The sequence below is a fragment of the Tachysurus fulvidraco genome, chromosome 7 (assembly GCF_022655615.1).
Source record: "Tachysurus fulvidraco isolate hzauxx_2018 chromosome 7, HZAU_PFXX_2.0, whole genome shotgun sequence".
In the NCBI taxonomy this organism is placed as follows: Eukaryota; Metazoa; Chordata; class Actinopteri; order Siluriformes; family Bagridae; genus Tachysurus; species Tachysurus fulvidraco.
The window spans coordinates 21,053,348-21,079,015 of record NC_062524.1 but is presented as its reverse complement, the minus strand read 5'-3'; the positions used below and the strand labels follow the sequence as shown (position 1 = coordinate 21,079,015).

Below are 25,668 nucleotides of genomic sequence, written 5' to 3'. Positions count from 1 at the left end.
CAGTTGCTGGGTTAACTGCCTGCTCGGGAATCAAACCTAGGCCATACAGTAGCAACAAGAAGCAGGCATTGATCTACATACAGATACAGTTCCAAAATGTAATGGCACTGATTTCACCTCATGACTTCTTAGAATTGTACTGTAGAACCACATTGATATAAAAGCTTCACTGCTATCCAAGACTTCTACATACATTAATACATAACCCCAAGGAGTATATGTATAGATACATCAGTTAGTGTATAATACCGTATCAATAACAGCTTTTGTATTCATTGTAACAATTCATTGCAGTTCAATCAATAATCCCAGAGCAGTCCAACCTGAACATAGCAATGAAGTCAAAAGTATGCAGACACCTGACATTACACCCACGTGATACCTTTAGGAAGGCTTTTCTCTAGATGTTAGAACGTGGCTGTGGGGATTTGCGCTCTTTCAGTCCCTAGATTGAGTTCAGCCATTGATGTCGGGTGATGATTTCTGTGGTTCAGCCAGTGTTCCATTACATCTTAAAGGTGTTCAGTGCGGTTCAGACCATGGCTGTGTTCAGGACACTCAAGCTCCTTTACTCCATACTTGATGAAGATAGACATCCTATACAATTAGGTGCCTCGATGATTGTGGCCAAGGTTGCAACAGGAAGACACACAGACATTTTTAAATACTTTTGTCCTTATAGTGTTTCTTGACTATTAGACACATCATAAAATAAATAAGGGATAAAACGTGACAGATTGTGACGTAATAGGAAAATAATCCATGACAGGATGTGGCAGGTTGTTCCCACCACCTATAACAGCACATCATAATGTGTTTTATTATTTTTTATACTAGAGCAATTTGCTAATGATTACAGTTTAGGGGTGTAATTATGACACAATACTTCGTGAACCAAAAAAGTGATGAGTGTAGAAATGTACAGTGGATAAATCAGCCTTCTATTAATTACACATCTAATACTATTCAATTCAATTTTGGGGAAACTTTATAAAAGTATTTATTTTTAGGATATGGTGAAGCTGTAGTATAAAATATTAAACCTCTTTAAACCTACAGACAAAAATGCACACTTAATTTCACTGGAATGTTCCCGTGTCTGGAATCAAATTGAATCATGACCACGGTGTAGCTTTACACCACTATAAAGTTAAGCATTTAATGATGTGTGCTGTCCATTATCAAGCACTATAAAAAAGTAATCCTGTAACTTCGTCTTGAGGTTAATAAGACAAAATGAAGCTTGTTTACTGAAAAACTGACAAAGGAAAAATATCTCCTTCCTAAAAACTTGGTAGAAAATGACATCTTTGCCTCTGAATGATAGAAAGCAAAGACACCGGAGACCAAAAAGAAATTAGCAGGTAGTTACATGGTGGGTGATGCAGCACAATGGTGATGCAGAAAAGAATTTGTAGAAAGGTGTTGGCTGGTTTCTTGGAGTAAGCGTGTCCCAGCTTGTGCTCAGGCTCCGTTTTCATCATGGTGTATATTTTATGACCATCAGTGCAGATTGTTACGTGGGGCCAAGCTTGGGGTTGAAACCATGGGGTTGAAATTCACATTGGACTTAGTACTCAGATAAAACACATGATTCCCAAATCAGTCTTTAAAAATGACTCAGTGCACACCCACTGTCTGTACTGTACCTTTCCTATTTACTCCACTTACTGCCCAGATACGCCAGGTTTCTCTCCCAGTAGTGTTATAAATTTGGGCGAGCCAGCTCTTCAGCTCTCACATGGCCATTATTCGAGATTATTGGAGCCACAGAGCACTTAGCAGCTTCCACTGCAGTGTCCAGGCTCTCGGATTCGGCTTACACACCGTCTCTTTGTGATGCAGTCTCTAACTCACTTGTGCTGCTGTATCAAATAGCAGTGCAGAGTCAGGATGGACAACACAAATTGCTATAAAGAGAAAGTCTTTTTAGTTTGAAATGCATCCCCAATCTACATTTCTTTCACATAGTATTAGTTCCAGAACGGAAAGCGTCAGACAATGTTTAGGTGCTGTGTAAAACATGGAGAATTGTTTTTAAATGAAAGTGTTAAAGATGTCATACACCTAAAAGTATTAGTCTACTTACACATACTCATAAGTATCTATCGACTTGGCTGCTTCGCCCTAGAATAACTTGTACTGTATGTGTGGTTAGACTTTAGGCCGTAATAAACAATACAAGTATTTATTTGGAACTTTGAAGATTTTTTCCAATTATTTTTTATCCTTTCATTTTTTTCTCCAGCATACATCCCTGGATGGCTTTTCCACCAAACTGGCGAGCCGCCAGAATCTGCCCCGCTGCAGGAACTCCCTCAGCTCCAGCGTAGACGAGCAGCCGCATGTCGGCAACTACCGACTACTCAAGACCATCGGCAAGGGCAACTTCGCCAAGGTCAAACTGGCACGCCATGTGCTCACCGGACGAGAGGTGAGGGTCACGAGAGAGCGTTGCTTTCAGGTTATGTCCATGGTGTCCCCGCAGTGTCAGGTTTCGAATTCAGATTCCTATTTTCTGTGTCACATGTATAACCATACACAAGTACTGTACGATGCTTTTGGACTGTCTGCATCCTATAAAAAGAATCAAATATGCTAAGAATAGCATTACATTAAAATTACAATAAAATAGATTTACCTATAAATGTGGGCAAGGGACAGAAGGCAATATGTGGACAAATTAATATAAAATCAATAAAATAAACGTATGCACGCAGGCTGGCTGTAGAACAGTATGACCATTGTTTGTAAAGTGCAAAAAATGTGCAATATCGCAATGAATTTTGTTGTTTCAAGTAAATAATAGCGTGCATTTTGCCTTTTGATGCCAGACTTCAGATTCATTTCAGAACTTGCTTGTAAATGTAGTAGAATAATCGTGAAATGTTAATTATTATAATCATGCTGTTTTTGGTACTATTTTTAATATGACTTGATTTATTTGCTTGTTTATTTTATAGTATAAATATACAATATTTTTTTCAATTAGCAAGCCCCATCATTATATCCGTAAACTAACAAACTCTTGAATGTTTATTCTTGTTTGCATCACTGGATGTTTAAGCACATTGGTCACCGGCAGGCTATGAAACAACTAGCTATCTCAGCAGTATTTAATTTCATTCACATAAATTTGTTAGTGTCCTCTCAACAATAGAGGCATCAGAGCTTCGGTCAGTGCAGGTGGAGATCCTGCTGTGCCTCACATCCACATTCAGCTCTAGTGAGCAGTTTATATTGAAAAAACTTTTTTTTATTTTTTCTGAAAACTTTTCATTTCTGCCAAACACTAACTGCATATACAAGCCCAGTTTTACATGACTTTATTATAAATAATAGTTATAATAAACTATTCACTTTAAATGTCAGAGCTTTTAATGGTGATGACAATAAACTCTGTAATGAATTCGAACTAGTCAGAAAAAGTCTAAAGAAACAAGACGAACACATAAAAACTGAAAAAATTATCAAAATATGGAACTCGTGTTAAAGGAACACTAAACATTTTACACACTTCTATCTTCTATCTAAGAAAACAAAATTTTATTAAATATATATATTATTTTTAATTTCTTTAAAGTATTTTATAACTGATGGTAAATGGAGCCAAAGAAAAACATCAGTTATTAAACATTAGTTCAATGACTAATGTTTAATTCCTTATAGGTAAAATGTTAGCCTGATTTGCACGATAACATACGCAGGTTTCTTCCTCATAATATCTCAGGGAGTGGAAAAACTCCACATAATTATTAATATTCAGACTTGTAAACATTGTGTATAAAAATGGCTAAGGTGTAGGAGAAACCACACTCCTTCTTTCCATCACATCAGCATGCACTAGCATGAGTTTATTGAATTGTTCCTGATGTCTATCTCTGTCTGACCTCTCACATACCCTTAACACTCAAAAACGAACGAGAACGCTTAAATAAAGAGCATTTTAAAGGTTTAGTGCTTTCCATGGTTTTTAATGAGTAAGCAGACCCTGGAGCTAAACCGGATGCTTGTTAAATACAGCCAGGGAGCACCAAACTTCCAACCACAGACACACAGGTCATATATTGTAACAGAAAGTCCACAGAAAGGTCATTTTCCTCGTCCCTACTAGACAGTTCTTTAGAAGCATCAGCAAACACACCATGTGTGCTGCCTCCATGAATAATGCACCACATCACACGTGTTACCCTTCTGTCCGTCGAAGGTTAAATTATTTACCGGGAAACATGTGAACAGTGGACATGGGCGTAGAACCGCATCATCTGAAAATTCACACCGAACATAGGGATAAAGCAAAATTTTAACTTCAAATGTTTGTATTTTTAGGAAATGAAAATATCTCATCAAAAGTATGTGATATATTTTTTTATTTTTGTGTCTCAATTACTGGCAGAAATCTGAAATACAACTAAAGCATGTTCTCATTTGTGATTTACATTCCTAGATCAGGACTCCCTGGGGTTCACTGGGGTTTAAATACTAGGTGACTCAAAGTCATCGTCATGGAGATTAGCCAAAAGTGTGTTGACTTTCTTAAATCATTAATAACTGCCCCACACAAAAGAAAACAGAAGGGACGGGGCAAAATGATCTCTAAGGACAAAAGTTGGAGTGGTTTAACTCTAACATGCTAACTATAGCTAAAAGGTGTGGCTGAGGAAAGACTACGCTTTTATTTAACCACAAATATAAGCACCTTGAGTTTATTGGATGGAAACTTGGTTCTGTGGTTAAAGTCAGAAAAAACAGCCTAATTTTTACAACCCCAAATCAGAAAAAGTTGGGACAGTATGGAAAACACAAATAAAAAAAGAAAGTAGTGATTTCTAAAAAGTAATGATTTCCTGCCTGCAGTCCCGACCTGTCTCCAATAGAGAATGTGTGGCGCATTTTGAATCGCAAAATGCGACAACGAAGACCCCGTACTTGTTTGCAGCAAGAATGGGACAGAATTACACCTGAAACACTTAATCACTTGGTGTCTTCAGTCCCTAAACGTCTTTTGATGAAGTGTTGTGAAAAGGAATGGCAACATTACAAAGTGGTAAATGCTTTACTGTTCCAATGTTTTTTGAAATGTGTTGCAAAGTTTTTTTAAAAACAAAAACAAAAAACAAACATAAAAAAAAACAATAAAAATCATGAGGAACGCATTAAATAATGTGCTGTTGTATTGTCTGCAATGAAATACAAGTGAAAGTAAATTTAAAATTTACTACTTTCTTTTTTTGTGTGTGTGTGTTTTCCATACTGTTTCTGATTTGGGGTTGTAAAAAATACTCAGGATGATTTGGATATACAAAAAACACATACAAAAAAGGATATAATCCCCACTGTTAAGTAAGTTGAAGGATTTATTGAGAATCTGTGAAGTTTGGAGGATCTGTGATTTATGGTTTACTCTGTCCTTCATAACATGATCAAAATGAGTGTCCACCATAAGATAGTTTAGGACAGATTGTTTTCAAAGACAAATAAAGAAATATCATGAGCACTGCTATACGTTCTGAACTCTGTGCAGTGTCTTTGAAATTTAACAGCTTTAAGCTTCCAGCGCTTCCCAGATCAATGTGTTCTCAGGAGACAAAAGCAAACCCATGTCACGGTCATTTCAACAATTCCATTATTACAAAGGTCTATAGCAGACATTTCACACCAGATTAGTTTACTGAACCAAAGCCAGAGGGTCAGTGAGTGCTGTAAAAGAACAGCTGCAGAATTCATACACCAGTGTATAACATTTCCATGCTAATAACATGACTAAGATGCATTATTATGCATTATTTGACCTGAACCCTGTTTGATAACTGAACAAGAGAGGACCCCAAACCCTGAGATTGTGTACTGAGATGGTCTCAGATATTGTTTTCCATACAATCACATCAAGCATTATGGGAGCAAACTATGCCATGGTGTTGGTGGAGGAAGCTTGTCTCAAATTTTCAGTATAGTCATCAAAAATAGACATTTTTATGTCTATTTTACAATAAATTTGGAGCTGAGTGTATTACAGTCTGGGGAGCATGGAGAGGCTCACCTATGCTCCTTTTGGTCCAGGGAAGTGATTTGTGAGCAGCGTGAAAGGTTGTGATCAGAAACAGAGTGTAGACATTAATGAGTTCAGCTTGTTATGAAGTGCATAAAGGATGCATGCGCCGTCTGCTCGCCTACCCACCTGAGAGGAGCTGAAAATAGATCCACCTGCGCATATTCGCTCTCTCTCTCTCTCTCTCTCTCTCTCTCTCTCTCTCTCTCTCTCTCTCTCTCTCTCTCTCTCTCTCTCTCTCTCTCTGTCCCACACCTACATCAACTGAGTTGCCAGTGAGCTTCTCATGACCAGTCTGGCATTCTATCCATATAACACTGGACAAACATTACGAATTATTGCCAGTAAGTGACACTAATAGAGGCTCAGCATTGTCGCAGATGTGAATACAGTGAAACATGGATCTTCCATAAGTGTCTGGAATGCACAGTATTTATCAGCTGGGAGTTTGAACAAGAGATGGGCTAAATATTTTGTATGAATTTATTTTCTCACCCCTGCATCTGCTTTGACTGACTATAGCCCTATTCAGACGGGATTAGTTCTACGTGGGGACGTGGAGTTTTTAACTCAGGACGTCTGTAATATTAATTGGCCAATTCGCACGAGACAAGACATCTCAGTAAAACTATCAGACGTGGGAGGGGTAACTCGCTTTACGCACCACAGTAACCTCCTTGTCGTCATGTGCGTATGACGTTGCTTCCTGTTATCACGTGCGCAAACAGACAACATGGCGCCAACAAGAAAAACGCGAAACTGGAGCAGGGAGGAAACGCTGTGTTTAATCTCGGTTTGGGGAGAACGTCGGTTTCAGAGGCAGTTTGAGACCATGGTGCATAATCACACTATTTGGGAACAGATTTATATGTATATATATATATATTTATTTATATTTATACATGTTATATAAACAGTTAAATCCAGTCTAACGATTCTGATTGGATTGTGGTGGTAATAGACACTTACCTAGAGCTAAAAGAAGTTTTGTGCCTCTAATGAGTGGTTTCGATCTTCTTTTTGCTTTAAATGGTATGCGGAAAACACGGGAGGTTTGCCACAGAGTTGGCCCACCACCTACAACGCATCCGAATGCTTCTTCAAGTGCCTCCATGCTTGCAAAACTTGCCAAAAACTACTTTTAAACAGGAAATGACGGAATTTTACCGTACATATTTACAGCGGGTCTATTCGGACGAGATTAGTATTACCTGAGGTCATTTTTCCGGACCTTTTTACAGAAGGTAAAAGTCGCTGTAATCTTTACTGACATTGTCCGTAATGATTACTGAGATGGCACATTCGGACGGGACTAAAATCACAGAGAAGCTCTTGTAATAATTAATTTACCCCCACGTCCCCACGTAAAACTAATCCTGTCCGAATAGGGCTTATGTCAAATCATATCTCCTGTTAGGGTTTATCCATCCATCCATTTATCCATCATTTCATCCATCCTTTTACCCATCCATTCATCTTCTGTAGCATATCCTGCACAGGTTCACAGGGAGCCTGGAGTCTATCCCAGGGGTTTCAGTGCCAGATTTTTACAGGAAATGATATCATGTAAAATGTCACTTCTTAACTGCAGTTTCTTTTTTTTTTCAACAAGGTGGCTGTCAAAATAATAGACAAAACCCAGCTGAACCCCACGAGTCTGCAAAAGGTAAGTTTCTATGAACATTTCAACCATAATGAAGAATGCATCGTTCTGTTCATTGGCTCATCATTTGAATTAAATGTTAAATAGCATGTCAGTTTTATACTTGTATTTACCCCAAATTTACTTCTTGCATTCCAGTTCCTACATTTTCATCACCTTAGAGATTGAAATGGTGCATTTGCTTTTGTGTAGTTTATTCTGTTAAGTTCATTGAAGTGCGTCTGGAGAAATCCATCGTTGTCTCTTGCATTTCACATTCACATATTTGTGATATGCAGTAATGAATGCCAAAATGGAGGTGCTTCTGTGCCTTTAGCATCTTAGGTTCTGTGTAATGGCATTTTTGTGGAACCACCACTTCCTGTTTTGCTTTGAAATCTCCTACTGGTGTCTTTCACTCAGAAAGTGAGTGACTATGAATAACAGTGCTGAAAATCCAAATTTAGGGAGTATATAAGGAGGTGGGTCTTTAGCTGTTTTTTTTGAAGATAGCGATGCGACTGTCCGGATTCCGCCACTAAGGGACAGACAGTTCTGAGGAATAGTTCTAGAAATAGAGCTCATGCCTTGCTGAGATGGCGCTATCAGACATCGGGTGTTAACTGATCGCAGGTTGCAAGAGGGAACATCCTCAAGGAGAGTGTTGAGGCAGGGGTGTGCTGTTCCAGACAAGGTCTTGTATATGAGCATCAAGGCCTTGAATGTGATGTGGGTGGCCACAAGAAGCCAGTGCAGGAGACACAGAGTAGACTGCTCTCAGAGAGCATCTGAGAGCATTTTGATGTGTGATGTGGGTCATTTTGGGTGAAATCATATTAAAGGGTTTGACGGTAGTTGCTGGGATCACCAGACGTTTTCTCTATCTAACTATCGATCCTGATTGCTCCGCCCCATTGGCTTATCTGCCCTGGTCTTTTGAATAATCCCAGCATCAAAACTATATTGCCATGTTGGTTTATACCAGTTCATCACAATACTGAATCAGAAGCTGTATGTACGGGTGGACAAAACCCTAACCAGGATGCCTGACCAAATTACGCATCAGTTGTCCTAGCAGGTATAGAAGACTGATGTTACTTTTTTCATATTTTACTATTTTAATTTTACTAGCCAAGCTACCCATTCAAGTATTATTTGCTTTTCTGGAAACTACAGTGTCCAAAATCTCAGGACAACCAATCTGCCCACACTACATAACTTAAATCAGCTGCGATCTGTTGTTTTGTGGGTGTAGCAGCACACACGCTACACAAACGATCACAGACAAGGAACACACACTATACCCGAGATCCCCAAGTCCTGCTTTCTGAAAAAAAAACTAAACATAAGAACAGTTGGAGAGACGTTGACAGCTGATGTTGACTATTACTCTTGCCAATGACACAAGAAAATATCGATGCATCTGTGAAGGCTTGCAAACGGAAAAAATTGCAGCGCTGAACCATGCAGATTACACAAGCATTTGCTACAGGGGTAAATGTGTGTCAGCTTTAGTTTCCTTTTTAGGTAAACACAGTTTATTTGCCTTCCAATTAGTTATCCAAACTTTTTTTTATTGATTTAGTGTTTTTTAGGCGGGGATTATCTGTGCTACTTGAAATCAATTAATTCAAGGAATTTCCATTTGGGCCAGTAATCATTTTTATTGTACATAAAAATATTGTTGTTAATCCACACTGATGCATTGCTTCTACATGTTAATAGAATACATTAGGATGGTCCTTTCCATGAAATATAATAATGCGATCTTATAATAATAATCTTTTCACAATGTCCTTTGTTTAGAAATGAGTCTGAGAGCATTTTCATTGAAGTAACAAACAGGAAGTCAGCTTGGCTGGGATTGCAGGATTGCAGTGCAAAAAAAGTTATTTTTACCACAGACATGAGTTGGTGGTGTCTCAAAAGCATGGATGAAATAACAAGCAGTCTACGTTGACTGTTGTGATGCAATCGATTTTCACTCGTGCATGCCCCGATACAACACATTATCTCATCGTAGCTGTTAATCTCAATAAAAATTAGCAAACTGAACATCTAAATGATCCTGGCTGTCAAATTTCCACCTCTAATCTTACATGTAATGTCACAAATCTTATGAAACAAATGAGGTGGAGCTGAAAAGTCAGGGATGTGGCAACGCTGCATAAGACAATTGGCAACGCTGCATAAGACTTGGTAGATAAAGACAAGTCGAGGCTCATTATTCTCACTCCAGAATGCCACGTTGTCTGCGTGTGAGTCAGAGCTGAATATCGAGAGCATTGAATAGCATTGAATATTGTTCTCTCATCTGCTAGGCCCACACGTGCTCATCCTCATCCTACTGTTTCTACTCTGAGTCACGAAAGGCGAGATGAGCTCACGATTGAGTCTCTATAACCACAAAGTTTGTTCTGGTATTGTTTCCCTCCAGGAAGTATGATTCGGTTCAACTGCATTGGAAAGATGAGCGACAATAACAGAGAATGTGAATGGAACAGAAATGGGATCTACACTCACAAAAAGCTTATCAAATTTACTTAATTCAGATAATATTCCTGACCACATATAATACTATAACACTATAATTTGGATCTGATCATTTCAAGCCATCCAATTATAGGATCCGTTAATTACCCTGCGTTCACACTAGAAAGCTCTGAGATGTCATTTGTCTGTTGTTCATCTGTAGCCTCAGTCTCAGAGCTCACGCTCATTAACAATTGTCATTTGATTCTACGATCCTGGTTGGATTCTATAGGATTCTTACAGAAGTGACAATGAATGCTTATGAGTATTCTGGATTTTCCAAATGATTCCAAATTCATGGTATTATGAGACTCATTCATTTTGCAGAACTTTGATAAATGAATGATCTACGGTTGCTTTACGTGTCAATCAGATGCCCTCTCTGAGCTGCTATGGAGTTCGGACCTTCTGCAGTCAGTCTGAAGTTCAGGCTATGTGAAACTAGTGGACATCAAGCAGTTATTTAATTAGAAACAGTAGTTGCTAAATGTGTAGAATACGACACACTGTACCATACACATTAAGCTAAGTTTTGATATATGTGTTACTAGACTGTGCACTAGCTTCACTGGCAGAGTAGCAAAGCAAGCTAATTGTATTAGCTATGTACAATACAATACTATGAACCAGATACACTAATGATCTCTGTTACTTCATTTTAAGCTTTATTTTTTCATCATAAAATATCTAAACATTTAAAATTTCAGAATAAAAATTTGAGGATCATTTTTTAAGGATAAAACGAAACCCAGTGTCCTCTAGTTTTTAAGGTTAATCAGTAAATGAGAGCAAATTGCAAGGCTCTTTCTGTAGGATTAGTTAGAACGATTCAGACAAGTCAATTCATCAATAATTTGGATTTGTCTTTTTGCCATGTCATGCTTAATTTGCATTAAATCTAACGTGTTAACAGCAACGTATTTATTTATTAATGTTTTACAATGTTAACTAATATTCCTCTTTTGTGAATTATTCATTATTACATTGGCTATTACATTTCTAAATTAGCAGGACATGAGAGAACTCTTTTTTAATTTATTGCTAATTCTTTAAATTAAATTTTTAAGCACAGAAAATCCAGTTCAGTGCATATCCAGAGTACAGGGCAAGTTCATGTCCTATTCGTTACTATAACCCTTTTGACAAACCATTTCATCCACCACATACAGCCGTTTCTTTTCTTCCCACTTCTCTTCAGTTTAATCCTCCTCAGGCACTTATGCCATGTTAGCCAAAATGGAGACATTCAGACGGTAATGCAGCATGCTCTCTTCTATCTGCCCTTGACTCCCTTATTGATTTTCTATAACTTAAAACCCAGCAGTCTCTCATGTGTGCTACATTAAGATCCCTGCATTTTCTTTACAGCTCAGTAAGCAATCTGTGCTAGATACTACAAGATACTTTCTAGTTTTCTCAAGCCACTTTACAATTCCAGTGACGGTCTCTAAGTAGACATATCTAACAAAAAGAACTGCTGAATCATGGCTTGTGTGTTTATTTTGAGGATATAAAGGTGGTTAAATGGGGTAGTTAATTTATTGAGCTTTGTGGTTGAGTGAAGGAATAAAAAATAGGTGATTTTCACTTGAGAGTCTTACATATTGCCCTGAATTTCAATCACGTTTATGATGAACAAACTACCATTCACATTCTTCTCAGGAGCTTTACAGCCAATCATGCAGGTTTTGAAAAGAATAGAAGAATACATAACAGCACAGTGAATATAATTTTTTGCATATCCCAACTTTGCTTTAAAGTTTGGGGTCAGAGCATAGGGTCAGCCATGATACAGTGCCCCTGGAGCAGAGAGGGTTAAGTGCCTTGCTTAAGGGCCCTACAGTGCCATCTTGGCCGTGCTGGGGCTTGAACACTGATCGCCCGATCAACAATCCAGAGGCTTAACCACTTGAGCCACCATTGTTCATTCTTTACATGTCTGGGTTACAGGGTAGGATGACCAGACAAAAGCCCATCTTCGTAAAGAAACAAAAAGGATAAAATATCCAAACCTACCTTAATGGCCCCAAATAAGAGTGGCAAAATGTTTTCTGGTCTGATGATGTCATGGGCATTTTGTACAAAAACAAGACAGCTTATACTTATACCCATGGTGAAGCACGGTGGTGGCAGCATCATGCTGTGTAGCCATGTCCCTTTAGCTGGGGCTGGGGCTCTATTCAAGATGCAGGGATTCATGGATATTGAAGTCTTTCCAGCCCTATTTTTACCATTACTATGGGGATTTACCCAACTAGCCACAAGAGCATTAATTAGGTGAGGCAATGATTTTAGGAACGATTCCTGGCAGTCAGCATTGTAATTCATCCCAAAGTGGGGGTCAGTGAGTTTGATGTTAAGGCTATATACTGGACACTCGGGTTCTTCCACACTGGCAAACCGTGTCTTTATAGAGCTTGCTTTGTTCACATCATGCTGGGACAGATTTGGGCCTCTTAGATCCACTGAAGGGAATTTGTAAATCGTTCTGTACAATTGTTTCCTTCCAACTTTGTGGCAACAGTTTGGGTAAGAACCAAATATGAGCTTGATGGTCAAAAAATAACAGTCTCAGAAGGTTTTATTTTTGGTTACTGAGGTTAAGGTTGAGTTAACATTTAGATGGAGGCAGAACATTTATTAGCTTTATTAGTTATTATGTCAATGGAAGGTCCAAACAAGAGAGAGAGAGAGAGAGAGAGAGAGAGAGAGAGAGAGAGAGAGAGAGAGAGAGAGAGAGAGAGTGTACAGACATTTGAAACCATGGGCTTACCATCTGGCCCCTCAGGGCACCATGCATAGCACCTGGCATAAGATCATTTACCACTGAACACTAGAGACCTGTGTTAAAAAAGCTTTCAGTAACTAAAACGTCTCTCAAATGAATTCGAAAAGGAATTTGATTTCCAAGGTAATCAGCTGACTCAATGCCGTAGGCTAATGTCTAGTGAAATTTTAGAGAAACCCTGTAATAGTCAGTTGATGGTTGACACCATACTGTATGCAAACATCTAGCTCATTTTAAGCGGTTTTAGATGCACCTTGTATACATCAACTGCCATTGCAGCAAGGTGCTAATAACCTCAAAAAAACCACACACATTTAAATCTAATAAGGGCAAATAATCCAACACATTTTTTTCCTTTTCTTCATCTATTGCATATATAACTGTCATGCACATGATAGAAAAGGTTCTGCACATCATATATAAACTGCCTGAACTTACACTTTGCCTTTGTTTGCTGAATTTAATTTTATTTTATTAGATCCTGTTATTCTTGTACTTTATTTTCACAAATAACAGCTAAAGTAACCTAGAGTGGAAAAAAAAATAAGGGACAGTATGGGTATTAAAAAAATACCCAAAACCAAACCATGGTCCATGTCCATGTTTGTGGTTCCCAGTAGTTTAGTGCTAGGCTGCCAACTGTTATCCTCAAATTCCTTGCTCTAGCTTTAATCCTGCAGCAGTTCTGCGTCAGAATAATGATGAAATCCTGTCAAAATACATCCAGGTAATAGGGGTCAGACATGACCAGAATGCAGAATCCACACTGCTTAGAGGATGGTGAAATATCTGTATTAATGTGTGTATGGTTGTTATTATTAGTACTAGTGTTATTAATAGAATTATTTATTGTCTTTATCGATTGTTTGCCAATGTTGTCTTATCCTGACAGGGTCCTATGATTCTTTATTTTATTTATTTTCATTTTTGGAAACACAGAAATTATAGATAGCTAACGTAGTTCCAAATAGATTGCTTATAGATAGAGTACTTGTGCCAAGAATGAGAAGATGCCCACACACAAAAAAGACATTGAAATAAAATTTTAAATAAATAAATAAATAAATAAATAAATAAATAAATAAATAATAATAATAATAATAGTCATCCGCAAACGTAAATGAATGTTTAATGTTTAATTGAGGTACTTAGAGCTCTGACCATTCATCTTTCGTGTCCAGGATGAGATTATACTAGAGTGCTGTATGTTGTATGATGATGTGTTTGAGTAGGAAAATGAATATGTCGAAATAAATCTCATTCTGGAAAGAGGAAAAGGTTTCAGTCTGGTGTGTTTGGAGTCCTGTCTGTGACACCCTGATGTTTGTAAGAATATCATTCTAAAAATATTCTCCTGTCTCCCACATAGCTTTGCATCTCTATAATACTTCTATTTCCAGTGGTTGCTTCACACAGGACACTGCTTCTGATACCAGACACATATTGTATTGTATGACTTAAGCCCTGTTTTAAGTCCAATGATGTCCCAGCAATTACAAATAATTAACTACCTGGCTCATTGTAAGCAGTAAACGTATGTGTTCATCTTCTTTTATTAGTTGCCTCAGCACTACATATTTTAATCAAGAAACCTAAAGAAGTTCAGAGCTTCACAAAAGTGAAGATCCTCAGAGAAGTATTCAAGTTTTTTCTTTTTTTTTAATGCAGCAACAGATGGATTGCAGTAAGAAATCGCATACTTGCGATAGTTGAATGCATGTACATGAATACATAGGGCTCTATTCGGAGTCCAAATAAGATCCAATCCAATAAGATATATGCATGTGCATTTAAACGCTCAGAAATTTTGGTGAATAGAAAATGCAGGCTGAAGAAATTACTCATTACTCAGCAGCGTGTAAAATAGCAATTGATCTAGCACATCCTATATCAAGCATTTATTTATTTGTTTGTTTGTTTGTTTGTTTGTTTGTTTATTTTACAGTTAAATGTGCACTGCCTAGTGTATCCAGTGAATGCTGAAGCTAGCTTATGAAGCCATACTACTGCATGTGTGTAGACTGCTTTATTAGATTTTTTTTTGTTGTTGTTGTTGAATTCAATGTGCATTTGTTGTGTTAAAAATTAAAACCATGAACAAGCTGAGCGAGCACTCATCACTCATGAGTGGTAACTCATTGTAGCTTACTCTGATGTAAAATGCAGTGTTGATGCACAAAACATGCCAATACATTTTAACGTTGGGTTATATTTTTTTGGTATTATCGATCTATAATAAGTCAGAGACAGTTGGATTGAAATCCATAAGCAGAGTTTTAAACAGAGCAAACAATCTAAACTAACAGGCAAAGACGAGGTGAGAGGAAGTGATCTGTGAAGCTGTTGCAGAGTCCCATACCTAGGAACATCTCCCAGTCCTTCTACAGGGTTGGCTGTGGGGACAGGGAGCAGGGTGGTTGGGATGGTACTAGTGGAGCTCCTCGATTAGGAAGGGGTCTAACACATTGCTGGCAGGGACCCAGGATATTTAGTAGCTATCCCTGTAGATATCCCAATCGTCTACATAATGTAGCTTTCCCCTTCTGCACTAAGAGTCTAGGATGGTGTGAACCTGGTAGGCTGCGGTGACAACGAGTTTGATTGTTGGGGGGTGGGTTGGAGGATTGCGGAGTGTGTGCTGGTTTTAGCAGTGAAACGTGTAACGATGGGGAGATATGGTAATTGGATGGCAGATGAAGATGGTACATGACTGGATTCATCTTTCATACAGTATGATCCTGAATGGTACAATGAATCGGGGGAGTTTTTTGCAGGGCAGTTTCAGATGTAGACTACAGGTTAAGGGCCATACCCATTGGCCGGGTTGATATTTAGGATGTGGGTATCTCAGACAGTCTGCTTGGTTTCTATGAAGGTGAACAGCTCTCTGTAGCCTTACATGGGCACTATCCCATACCGTTTTGCTCTGTTGATACAAGTTGTCCATGGCTGGCACATCCATGATCTCATCTGACCATGGGAACAAGGGTGGTTGGAACTCTAGTACACACTGGAATGTTAGTGATGCCCCAATGTTAGGCTCTCGTTGACCCTCAGGCATTCCATGAAACAGACTGTTCACAGCTGTGATTCTCAGCAGAGTGGTACATGGGGTGGTGGGATGGTAGAGATCCTCATCTAGTTGCTTATGGATCTATGCTATAGAAATTCACAGCATAATTAGTGGAGGTGTTTCAGCCTTGTCGTAGCTTTAGCGGCTGCATGGAAATGTCGAGGCCCACCACTGGATACACAAACACCCCACAATGACAGCAGGCAGTGGCTAAAACAGGCGGATTAAAATCCACATGCAGAGTTTTATTGATCAGAGCAAACAATCCAAACTGACAGGCAACACCATGGTGAGAGAACAGGCAGAACAATCCAATACACAAGCAATCAGTCCACCATGCAAACAAACTCAAAACAGTAAATCCAAACAGTATGATTCGAGAAAAAGTCAATGGTCATAGACAGAAAAATCAATGAAATAACATGCTTCGGTAAGAAATAGAAACAAACAATACTTTGTGTTGATGCTAATACTCACCAGACATTTAAACATTAAACCCCAGAAGTGAATTTGAAACCTTGGAGGGCTCAGAGCTCGTGTGAAGGCTCCCTCTGGTGGCGGGTATTGGGAATTGTCTGTGACGTCGTACTACTATCTCACTGAATCATGAAAATATAATTTGTTTCACATAAACTGTATAGCTTTGTCACTTAGGTTGCTGGGCATCCAAAATGTGGTGAGCCAGGACAGAATTACTGCATTCCTGACAACGATTTTTTCAATTCTTAAGAGACATTTCATTAATTTGGATGAGTCAGTGCTCCTGGGCTTATGTATGTAGGTCAATGATGAAGCTTGGACCAGTGATTCTGTGTGTGTGTGTGTGTGTGTGTGTGTGTGTGTGTGTGTGTGTGTGTGTGTGTGTGTGTGTGTGTGTAAATATCAAAGTTATTAGTTTCCAAAACATCGTAATACTGCATGAGTCATCTTTCTAATCTTTCTAAGATGATGTGTGTATGTTAATCACTGAAGTAGGCCGCATTTGTGCAACAGTAGTACACAATAGTGTGTGTGTGTGCACTAAGTAGCAGTGATGGAAGGAAATTATACGTACACTGCTTATTGGTGCAACATCAGGGTTCTGTGTGCTTTTTTAATAATCCCATTCTAAAGAAGAAGAATCCTGATTTGATTTCAGGCTTTGCATCTCCATATTACTGCTTACTTAACCTTGGCTTCCTGCCTCACTTTTAGCACATTCTGTGCCAAATGCTGTCAGCACTGTAATGGACACAGCTTGCCTAAACAACACAAATGCATCCTAAGAGAAACCATTATGCATTTTGTAGAATTTATATTTATTTTATATTTTATATTTTTTATATCCATGTATCCAGTTTCAGTGTTAATGAAAATCCTAATTTTGATTGAGTAATATTTAATTCATGTGAATTAATTAAGTCTTGGTAATACCCTATGGGATACGTACTCACCCAAATGCTTGATTAACAATAGCTCTTCACCTCTGTTTTTGAAGCGTTTTCGTCCAGTTCAGAGGAATCGAACATTAGGTTCGCCAGTTACCGCGATCTGACAGGACCACACAGTGAACTCAACTTGGCTCATTTGCTCTTAATCTTGTATACTCCTTCAACAAATGGGGCATGGTGGCTTAGAGTTTTGTCTGTTTACTTTGTGCCTCTGGGTCTGCGGGAATGATTCCTGTTTTTGCCCTGTGTCGGTCTGGATGTTCTCCTGTACCCTATCCTATTATTATTATTATTATTATTATTATTATTATTATTATTTTTTTATTATTATTGTGTGCATTAGTACTTATGCAGAACACTGTCTTTACTTTTACACTTACAAGGACAGTTGATGGGGTGCAGTAGTGTCCTTAGCTCATATTTAGATTAACTATTAATGTGAAGCAGAATTACCGTCCAGTAATTCCAGCATTATCTTCCGTCCAGGTTTATCATGCAGTGAGAAGCAGCAAGCAAGTGCGTAAACTCAGCATGTACTTAATTAGTGCAAATCCAATAATCAGAGTCATAGTTTGTAGTGGGGTCAGATACCAGGAAGACAACATCAAACAAGAATAATCCATAATCTGTAACCAGGAGACAGGTTTGAGGATCAAAATGAGGAAACTTGGAAAGTAGAAAGTGGCTTAAAACTGAGTGAAAATAAACACCAGGTCTTAAATACACAAACTAATCGAAGAACTGGAAACAGGTGAGAATGATGATGCAGGGGGGAAGTTTCAAGATAAACCAATAGTAAGACAGGAATCAAAACAAACCTCATATGGTGATGTAAATGGGGAGAATGCATGACACCAGGAATGACAGTAATTAGTTATTTTCTTTTCTCCAACAGCTCTTTAGGGAAGTCCGAATAATGAAGCTCTTGAATCATCCAAACATAGGTATGAATATGTGTAATACACATTATTAAATAGACACCATACACATTTAAATGAACAATTCTAATTGTTAAATACACAATAATACACATTTAAATTGGTTGTTTTAAGCTTTTTATAGGCTGAAGTTTTGTATTTAATATGCTTTTTATACATGTCTTTTTTTTTCATTTTCAGTGAAGTTATTTGAAGTAATTGAGACCGAGAAGACACTTTATTTAATAATGGAATATGCCAGCGGAGGTGAGATTTATACTGTAAGATACTGTGAGTTTTTAGTCGATATGCAACATATGGACTCTATTTCTTTAAAATAATCGAGTACAACAACTAGTATTATACATACACCTCATCAGACTCATCAAACACCTGTAAACCTGCTCACTTATTTAACTGTTGTATTTATTCAACAGCAAATGCATAATATCTTTCAGATTTGATGTTCATCTAAGAATTGAAATAATTGTGATCCCGGAGACTTTGGCCGTGGCATGGTTGTTGGTGCGTGGATTATCTCTTGAGAGTTGCAAAACAAGGGTCTTTTGAGTCTGCACAGAATGATGCAAAACCGAACAAAAATCCAATCCAGTTAGCAGCGGTTCTGTGAATGGAGGTGCCTTAGAATAGATGGTTCAAGCACAAAGGAAGGCTATAGTTATTTAAATAACTCTTTACACCCATGTTGAGCAGAAAAGCATTTAAGAACATGCATGCCACTGTCCAAGGCAAAATATAAAATGTTTCGTGTTTTCACTTTGGGCTATTTAGATTTTGAACACTAGATGGAGACATTCTGTGTTTTGATTAGATTGATTTTGAATCGCTGCTTGTTCTTTTGATGGAACTCGAGTACCTTAAGTAAATATTTTACCTCTGTTTCCTGGAGTTTCTCTGCAATCATTGCCTGGCTTGCAGAGTAGTGGCTAAGCTGTCAGGTCATCAACAACTCAACATTTTAATGGGAAAGTGACGGTGGGTTTCTGACTCAATGAGTCTACGAAATTCTCTTCTCACTGGTCCAAGATTGTATACATCACCACAGAGAAAGCACTTCCTTTGCCCTATCAAGCCTTCACAGAAGAGATGAGGTTCTGGACCTTGCCTCTAGATGGCTCCCAAGCCTCCAAATTTTTAGAGAAACCGATGCAGTTGGGAGGGACACTGCTCTCTCAGACTGAATGGACTGGGAGCATGACAGAGAGGAGTTGCCTCTATTCTGGGAAGCCAGGTCATATCAGGTCTTCTTGCAGGCAAAGCCCAGTACCGTACAGAAGAGGTATGTCTGAAGAAACCTTGACCTCTACTGCTCCATTAATCTGCTCCCAAGCACTCGCCCACATTGGGAAAGAATCTTTCTCTCTCTGGACACGATGCCAAAGCCATGAAGGAATCTATTAGAGATTCATTGCCTGACATCATTCACCCTTCAACCTCCCCAGCAGGTGCAGGATTCTACTTTGTGGAAAAATGATGGACCTTTGCCCTTGGATAGATTACCATGGCCTCAACAATGTGTCTATCCAGAACCACTGACCTCTTTCACTCATATAGCTATAGCTTTTGAGCTACGGCACGGAGACACTGTATGCAAAATTCGACCTCTGGTCTGTGTCTAGGACAGATATGAGTGGGAGACTGAAATTTAACACCCCAACAGGTCATTATGAGTACCCGGTCATTCTGTACAGCCTGATGAATGCCCCAGTAGACTTGGATTATAAATAATTCAGTTTTTACATAAAGGTTTGGTTATCTCCAGGCCATTTTGAAAGTGAAAGGACTGAAAATTGGGACAGGACCCATAAGGTTGACCCAACAAAAGCTTGAATTTTGCTGCCTTTCCTCTATGTTTCTATCATTGTATTTATTTGACTTTCAAGATCTGTGCTTGCTAAATGGTGAAAAAACTAAATCTAATTTGATATATTGCAGCTTCCATAATGTGATTTTTAATGTTATTTGAAACCAGATTCTCTTGTGGCTTGAATGTGGCCTACTCAAACAAGCTGCACCAAAACTCACATTTGAGCTTCTTCCTAAAATGGATTGTGTTGTAGCACTGTTAGTAAATTTGGCTTCTAAAACAATGCTCACGTTCATGCCATGTGTGATCCAGCACCACCAACAACAACAACTGCCATGGTTGGGTCCATGAGGAATATTTGTATCTATAAGCTTAATTTTAATCTGCTTTGGATTAATGCAAAGTAAAGATAAATGTTCATTTTAGAAGATGCCCCAGCAAACCTAGTTGAATTATAAAATATAGTCATCATTATACCTGACAGCTGTCTGCTTTTTCATCACAGGGGAGGTGTTTGATTATTTGGTGGCTCATGGCAGAATGAAAGAGAAGGAAGCCAGGGCCAAGTTTCGTCAGGTAAACTACAACCAAGCAACCATTTTTCCACGTAACCCGTCAACTTTATTCATTTCATGTCACGATTTACCATGATGTGAAGTGTAAAAATGAAGAAAAAACCCATAAGAAGGATGGTGAAACAAAGAGCTGGGAGTTTGTGTGTGTGTGTGTGTGTGTGTGTGTGTGTGTGTGTGTGTGTGTGTGTGTGTGTGTGTGTGTGTGTACTTGCTGCCTCTCTCATTCTCATGCTGTACATCTGCAGCACTGGTGCAGACCAGTAACGGATCTGACCTTTTCAGAGCAATTCACCCTGCTTTAGGTTCTGCATACTAATAAACCGTTGCTCTTACTTCCACCTAGCCTGTGACACTACGCTGACATTTTCTTTCTGTTAAAGCATTAAGCTGCTTTAATGGTCACAGAAAGACAGTTTTGAAGTTGGGGCACTAAAATTTTAAGCAACATACACGTGTTATATACAATGATTAAATTTGATGCCAAAATTTTTTTGGTTTGTTTTGCAATTGTTAATTAATTTGCTTTAATCTCAGAGAGGTTATAATACACTGCTAAGTACTGTACATGACACACGTTCGGCAACTGCTGCTACACTCTAAAAAAAATGTACTTTAATTTTCTATGTTATATGACAACAGTATTTAAACAGGTGAATGATCAGTAAAAAATAAAAACACACAACTGTTCTTTCTAATTTGGTCAACTGGTATTTCCCACCACAGACTGTTCTCCTGTATCATGACAGCTACGAGCCACAGAGGGTTTAAACCAGGGGTGTCAAACTTAAATTCACAGTGGGCCAAAATATAAAACTGAGATAAAGTCACGGGCCAAACTGAATATTTATTGAAAAATGAACTGTAATTGATATGTAATGTTCCACCTTTTTCATATGGAAACAAACTTTAGTTTTGCTTAAATACAGCATGTGGAACAACCAGAGCTTGATATTACAAACACATAAGAAATTAAATTTGAAATGAAAGACACATCAGTGGTGTTCATTTCACAAACTTTGACCATACACTTTTTGACAAACTCTCCCTCATTAAAGGGCCGGGCAGATTTTGTGATCTCTGCTGCCACAATAAAGCTTTACAGCCTTTACAGCAGCTTCACTTTTTGATTCTGCTTTCATGAACATAGTCTGCCGGGAAAGCAGACTTTTTTCATCTCCTCTGCCTTCTGGAGCCTCTGCCTTACGTCCAGGTCCTTATACTTCTCAAAATGTTTCGTTTCATATTTTCTTCTTATGTTATATTATTTCGTTACAGAAACGTTAGCTCTGTAACAGGTCTGTCCTTTATATTCGTGAACAGATAATCTGCCTCCCACCTGTCTTGAAAGCTCCTATTCGTTTGGCCATTTTGGTGGAGGGTGGATTAACTTGCCCGATGTGACTGTAGCATGGTCAACAGAGAATGAGGGGCGCTTGCTGTTTGTGACTATGCGTCAATACAGTGGCAAGGCATTCTGGGATCATTCGGCTAGCCAGCTGTAATGCACATTTGATATGATCTCGCGGGCCAAATATAATTACACCGCAGGCCAAATTTGGCCGCGGGCCAGAGTTTGACACCCCTGGTTTAAGCTAACACATCTTCTGTCTTCCATATACTCTTGTCACTGTAATTTTAAAGGTCAGAGTTTATATACCACAATTCACAGCCAGAGAGCATGGCTAAGTTTGCTGCATCGGCTCACAGTTATAGATGAGAGGGAACTGTTGAAATGTAAACACTGCACAGTGACAGCAATGGTATAAGGTATGTAAACTGTAGACTGGTCATTGTTTTTGAAATGCAAGAGTATACTTGTTAAATGAAAAAAGAACGTTGTGGTAGTGCTGACCCCAGAGTGTTTCACTTATACCACGTCATTTTTCAACACTTTCTTTCTTATTAATTACAGATGACGATGTCCATGAAACAAGTTAGACTTCTGTTATCACTTATAACGTCAATGAACAGCGTTAATCAAAACGCGAATTGAAGTTAGAGTCAAGAATTCAAGATTCATTGCCTGACACTTCAATTTTTAATTTAAAACGTAATCCATTGTTTTGAAATAAAGCTTATCTTCAAGTACTCACATATTTAAGGCAGCAGATAAACTTTTGTTTCTAAATGGTACCATCTTGAAATGTCTTATAGTGTATCCTGATACCCCAAAAATTGTCATATTGGGTTGTTACACCATGCTTTTTTGTTCTTCAGTGTGATACTTTGGATGTCTTTTTTGCTAAATGTTACCTGCAAGTGATTGTTGTCTTTCAGATTGTATCTGCAGTACAATACTGCCATCAGAAGAGAATAGTACATAGAGATCTAAAGGTAAGTACTATTTGTGGAAATGACATTTTTTAGAAGAATGAATATTTTATTACTAGTAGTAATATACTGTAGCTAGTTTTGAATTCATAACTATCACCTCTTTGTTCCTCACCCAAGGCTGAAAACTTATTACTGGATGCCGACATGAATATCAAGATTGCCGACTTTGGCTTCAGTAACGAGTTCACGGTAGGAAATAAGTTAGACACGTTCTGCGGCAGTCCTCCGTATGCCGCCCCTGAACTCTTCCAGGGCAAAAAATATGACGGGCCCGAAGTAGACGTCTGGAGTCTCGGGGTCATCCTGTATACACTCGTCAGCGGATCACTACCTTTCGATGGACAAAACCTTAAGGTTCCCTTTATATTATGCTATAGCTGTATCAGTAACTTTGCACATCATGATATATGACTTATACATGATAATATATGTAAATTTTGCATAGCATTTTTTTCAGCATTACTTTCAAAATAAAAATTAAAAATTCAGAATAAAAAAATCTATTTGTTTTTATAGATATAATTAACTATAATTAATTCTAGGGGTTGCAAGCCAGTGACTTCCGGTCCCAAGCCTGGATAAAAAGAGACGGTTGTATCAGGAAGGGCATCCAGTGTAAAACGTGTCAAAACTAAATATGCAAATTGTCAGTGGGAGTTCCTTACTGGATCGGTCGAGGCTCGGATTAACAACGACCGTCACCGGCGCAGTTGACATACAGGGTTCCGGCGGAAATTGGATTACTTGTTGGTCGAGGAAGAAGGGAGAAGGGTTCTTAGACGGAGAGAGAAGACAAAAGGCGGGTGTATAGGTCTGTGAATAGGGACTCTTAAAGTTTGTACAATGACAGGGAAAGGTAGAGATTTGGCAGACATGATGGATAGAAGGAAGGTAAATATAATGTGTGTGAAAGGGACAAGGTGGAAGGGGAGCAAAGTATGTACTATTGGAAGGGGATACAAACTGTTTTATTATGGTGTGGATAGGAAGAGAAATGGGGGAAGAGTGGTTTTGTTTCACAATTAGAAAGAAAAGAAGAGATTCTTAAGTGAGTTAGATGAGGTGATAGAGAGTATTGCCAGATGGGAGAGAGTAGGAGCAGACTTAAACGGGCATGTTGATGAGGGGATAGAGGTCTTCACGGGTCCACTTAGACCCGAAAACCCGAGGTCCGACCCAGACCCGAGCGGGTTCGGGCCTAAAAGTTTCACGTTTGCCTCGGACACGGGTCGGGTATAATAATAGCGGCATCGGGTCTTGGGTAATCTAAAGTGAATGTGTTTTTACCGAACGGAATCGAGAAGACCCGAACTACTGTATCTCGTGTGTGTGCATCAACTCGAGTCCTTTTCCAACCTCTCCTCTGGTTGCCAAGACCACTTTCAACATGTGGCTGGCAACATGTGGCTGGCGGTAAGCTAATTTTTGTTGAAACAGACCTGTCAATCAATTTTGAATCCACTCTATAGCGGTTACTTTAGTGTAGAGTTACGCAACATTCGGGTCCAGTCGGGTTAAAAAAAATCGGACTCGGGGGTCGGGTCGGACTCGGGTATTATTTTTTCGGGCCGGGTCTTTCTTAAAAAAAATACAAATAAATTATGCACGTCAGGTTCGGGTAAAAAGTGATTCGGGTCACTTCAGGTCGGGTACATTTCTTTAGACCCGAGAAGACCTCTAGAGGGGGACAGAGGTGATGAGAAGGTGATGGGCAGGTTTGGTGTTAAGGAAAGGAATGTAGAAGGACAGATGGTGGTGGAATTTGCTAAGCAGATGGAAATAACTGTAGTTAACACTTATTTCCAGAAGAGAGAAACATAGAGTTATATATGAATGGGGAAGGAGTGTGCAGGTAGACAACATTCAATGCAGATGAGACAATCTAAGAGAGATTAGTGATTAGTGTAGGAGAGAGTGTACAGTAGCGAGACAGCATCGGATGGTGATGTGTAAGATGTCTCTGCTGGTCAGGAAGAAGAGGAGAGGAGAAATAGAAAATAAGACCAAGCGGTGGAAGTAGGAAGGATGTCATAAGGAATTCAGACAGAAGATGAGACAGGCTTTGGGTGGTCAGGAATAGCTTCCAGATGACTGGGAAAGTGATAAGGGAGACAGGTAGTAGAGTGCTAGGTGTGTCATCTGGAAGGAGAAAAGAAAATAAGGAAACATGGTAGTGGACTGAAGAAGTACAGGACAGCATTCAGAGGAAGAGACTAGCTAAAAAGAAGCTGGATGTTGAAAGGACAGAAGAAAATAGACAGGATTACAAGGAACTGCAGTGCAAAGTGAAGAGGGATGTAGTAAAATCCAAAGAGAAAGCATACAATTAATTACAAAAAGCACTACTGATGCAATTTTTTGCTCTGAGAATATTAATTGTCAGAAGGAGCTGCACTGCGTCTTTGTTGATACAGAGAAACGTATGACAGGGTGCCGAGAGAGGAGCTATGAGTTTATATTGGTAGAAGGATGTTGGAGATGGAGCTGCCAGGTAAGAGGT

The 25,668-nt window shown here is 38.8% G+C and overlaps 1 protein-coding gene across 2 annotated transcripts in view; it reads left to right on the top strand.

Moving 5' to 3' along the window:
- LOC113660640 (serine/threonine-protein kinase MARK1-like) overlaps positions 1-25,668 on the top strand; it is a 49,477-nt gene that overhangs the window by 13,696 nt on the left and 10,113 nt on the right. For both annotated transcript variants that reach the window (XM_027174277.2, XM_047816880.1), the window contains exons 2-8: positions 2,249-2,434; positions 7,662-7,715; positions 18,410-18,458; positions 18,633-18,698; positions 20,765-20,835; positions 23,112-23,168; positions 23,286-23,522. In XM_027174277.2, the coding sequence (XP_027030078.2) occupies positions 2,249-2,434; positions 7,662-7,715; positions 18,410-18,458; positions 18,633-18,698; positions 20,765-20,835; positions 23,112-23,168; positions 23,286-23,522 (720 nt within the window). The remainder of the gene's footprint in view (positions 1-2,248; positions 2,435-7,661; positions 7,716-18,409; positions 18,459-18,632; positions 18,699-20,764; positions 20,836-23,111; positions 23,169-23,285; positions 23,523-25,668) is intronic.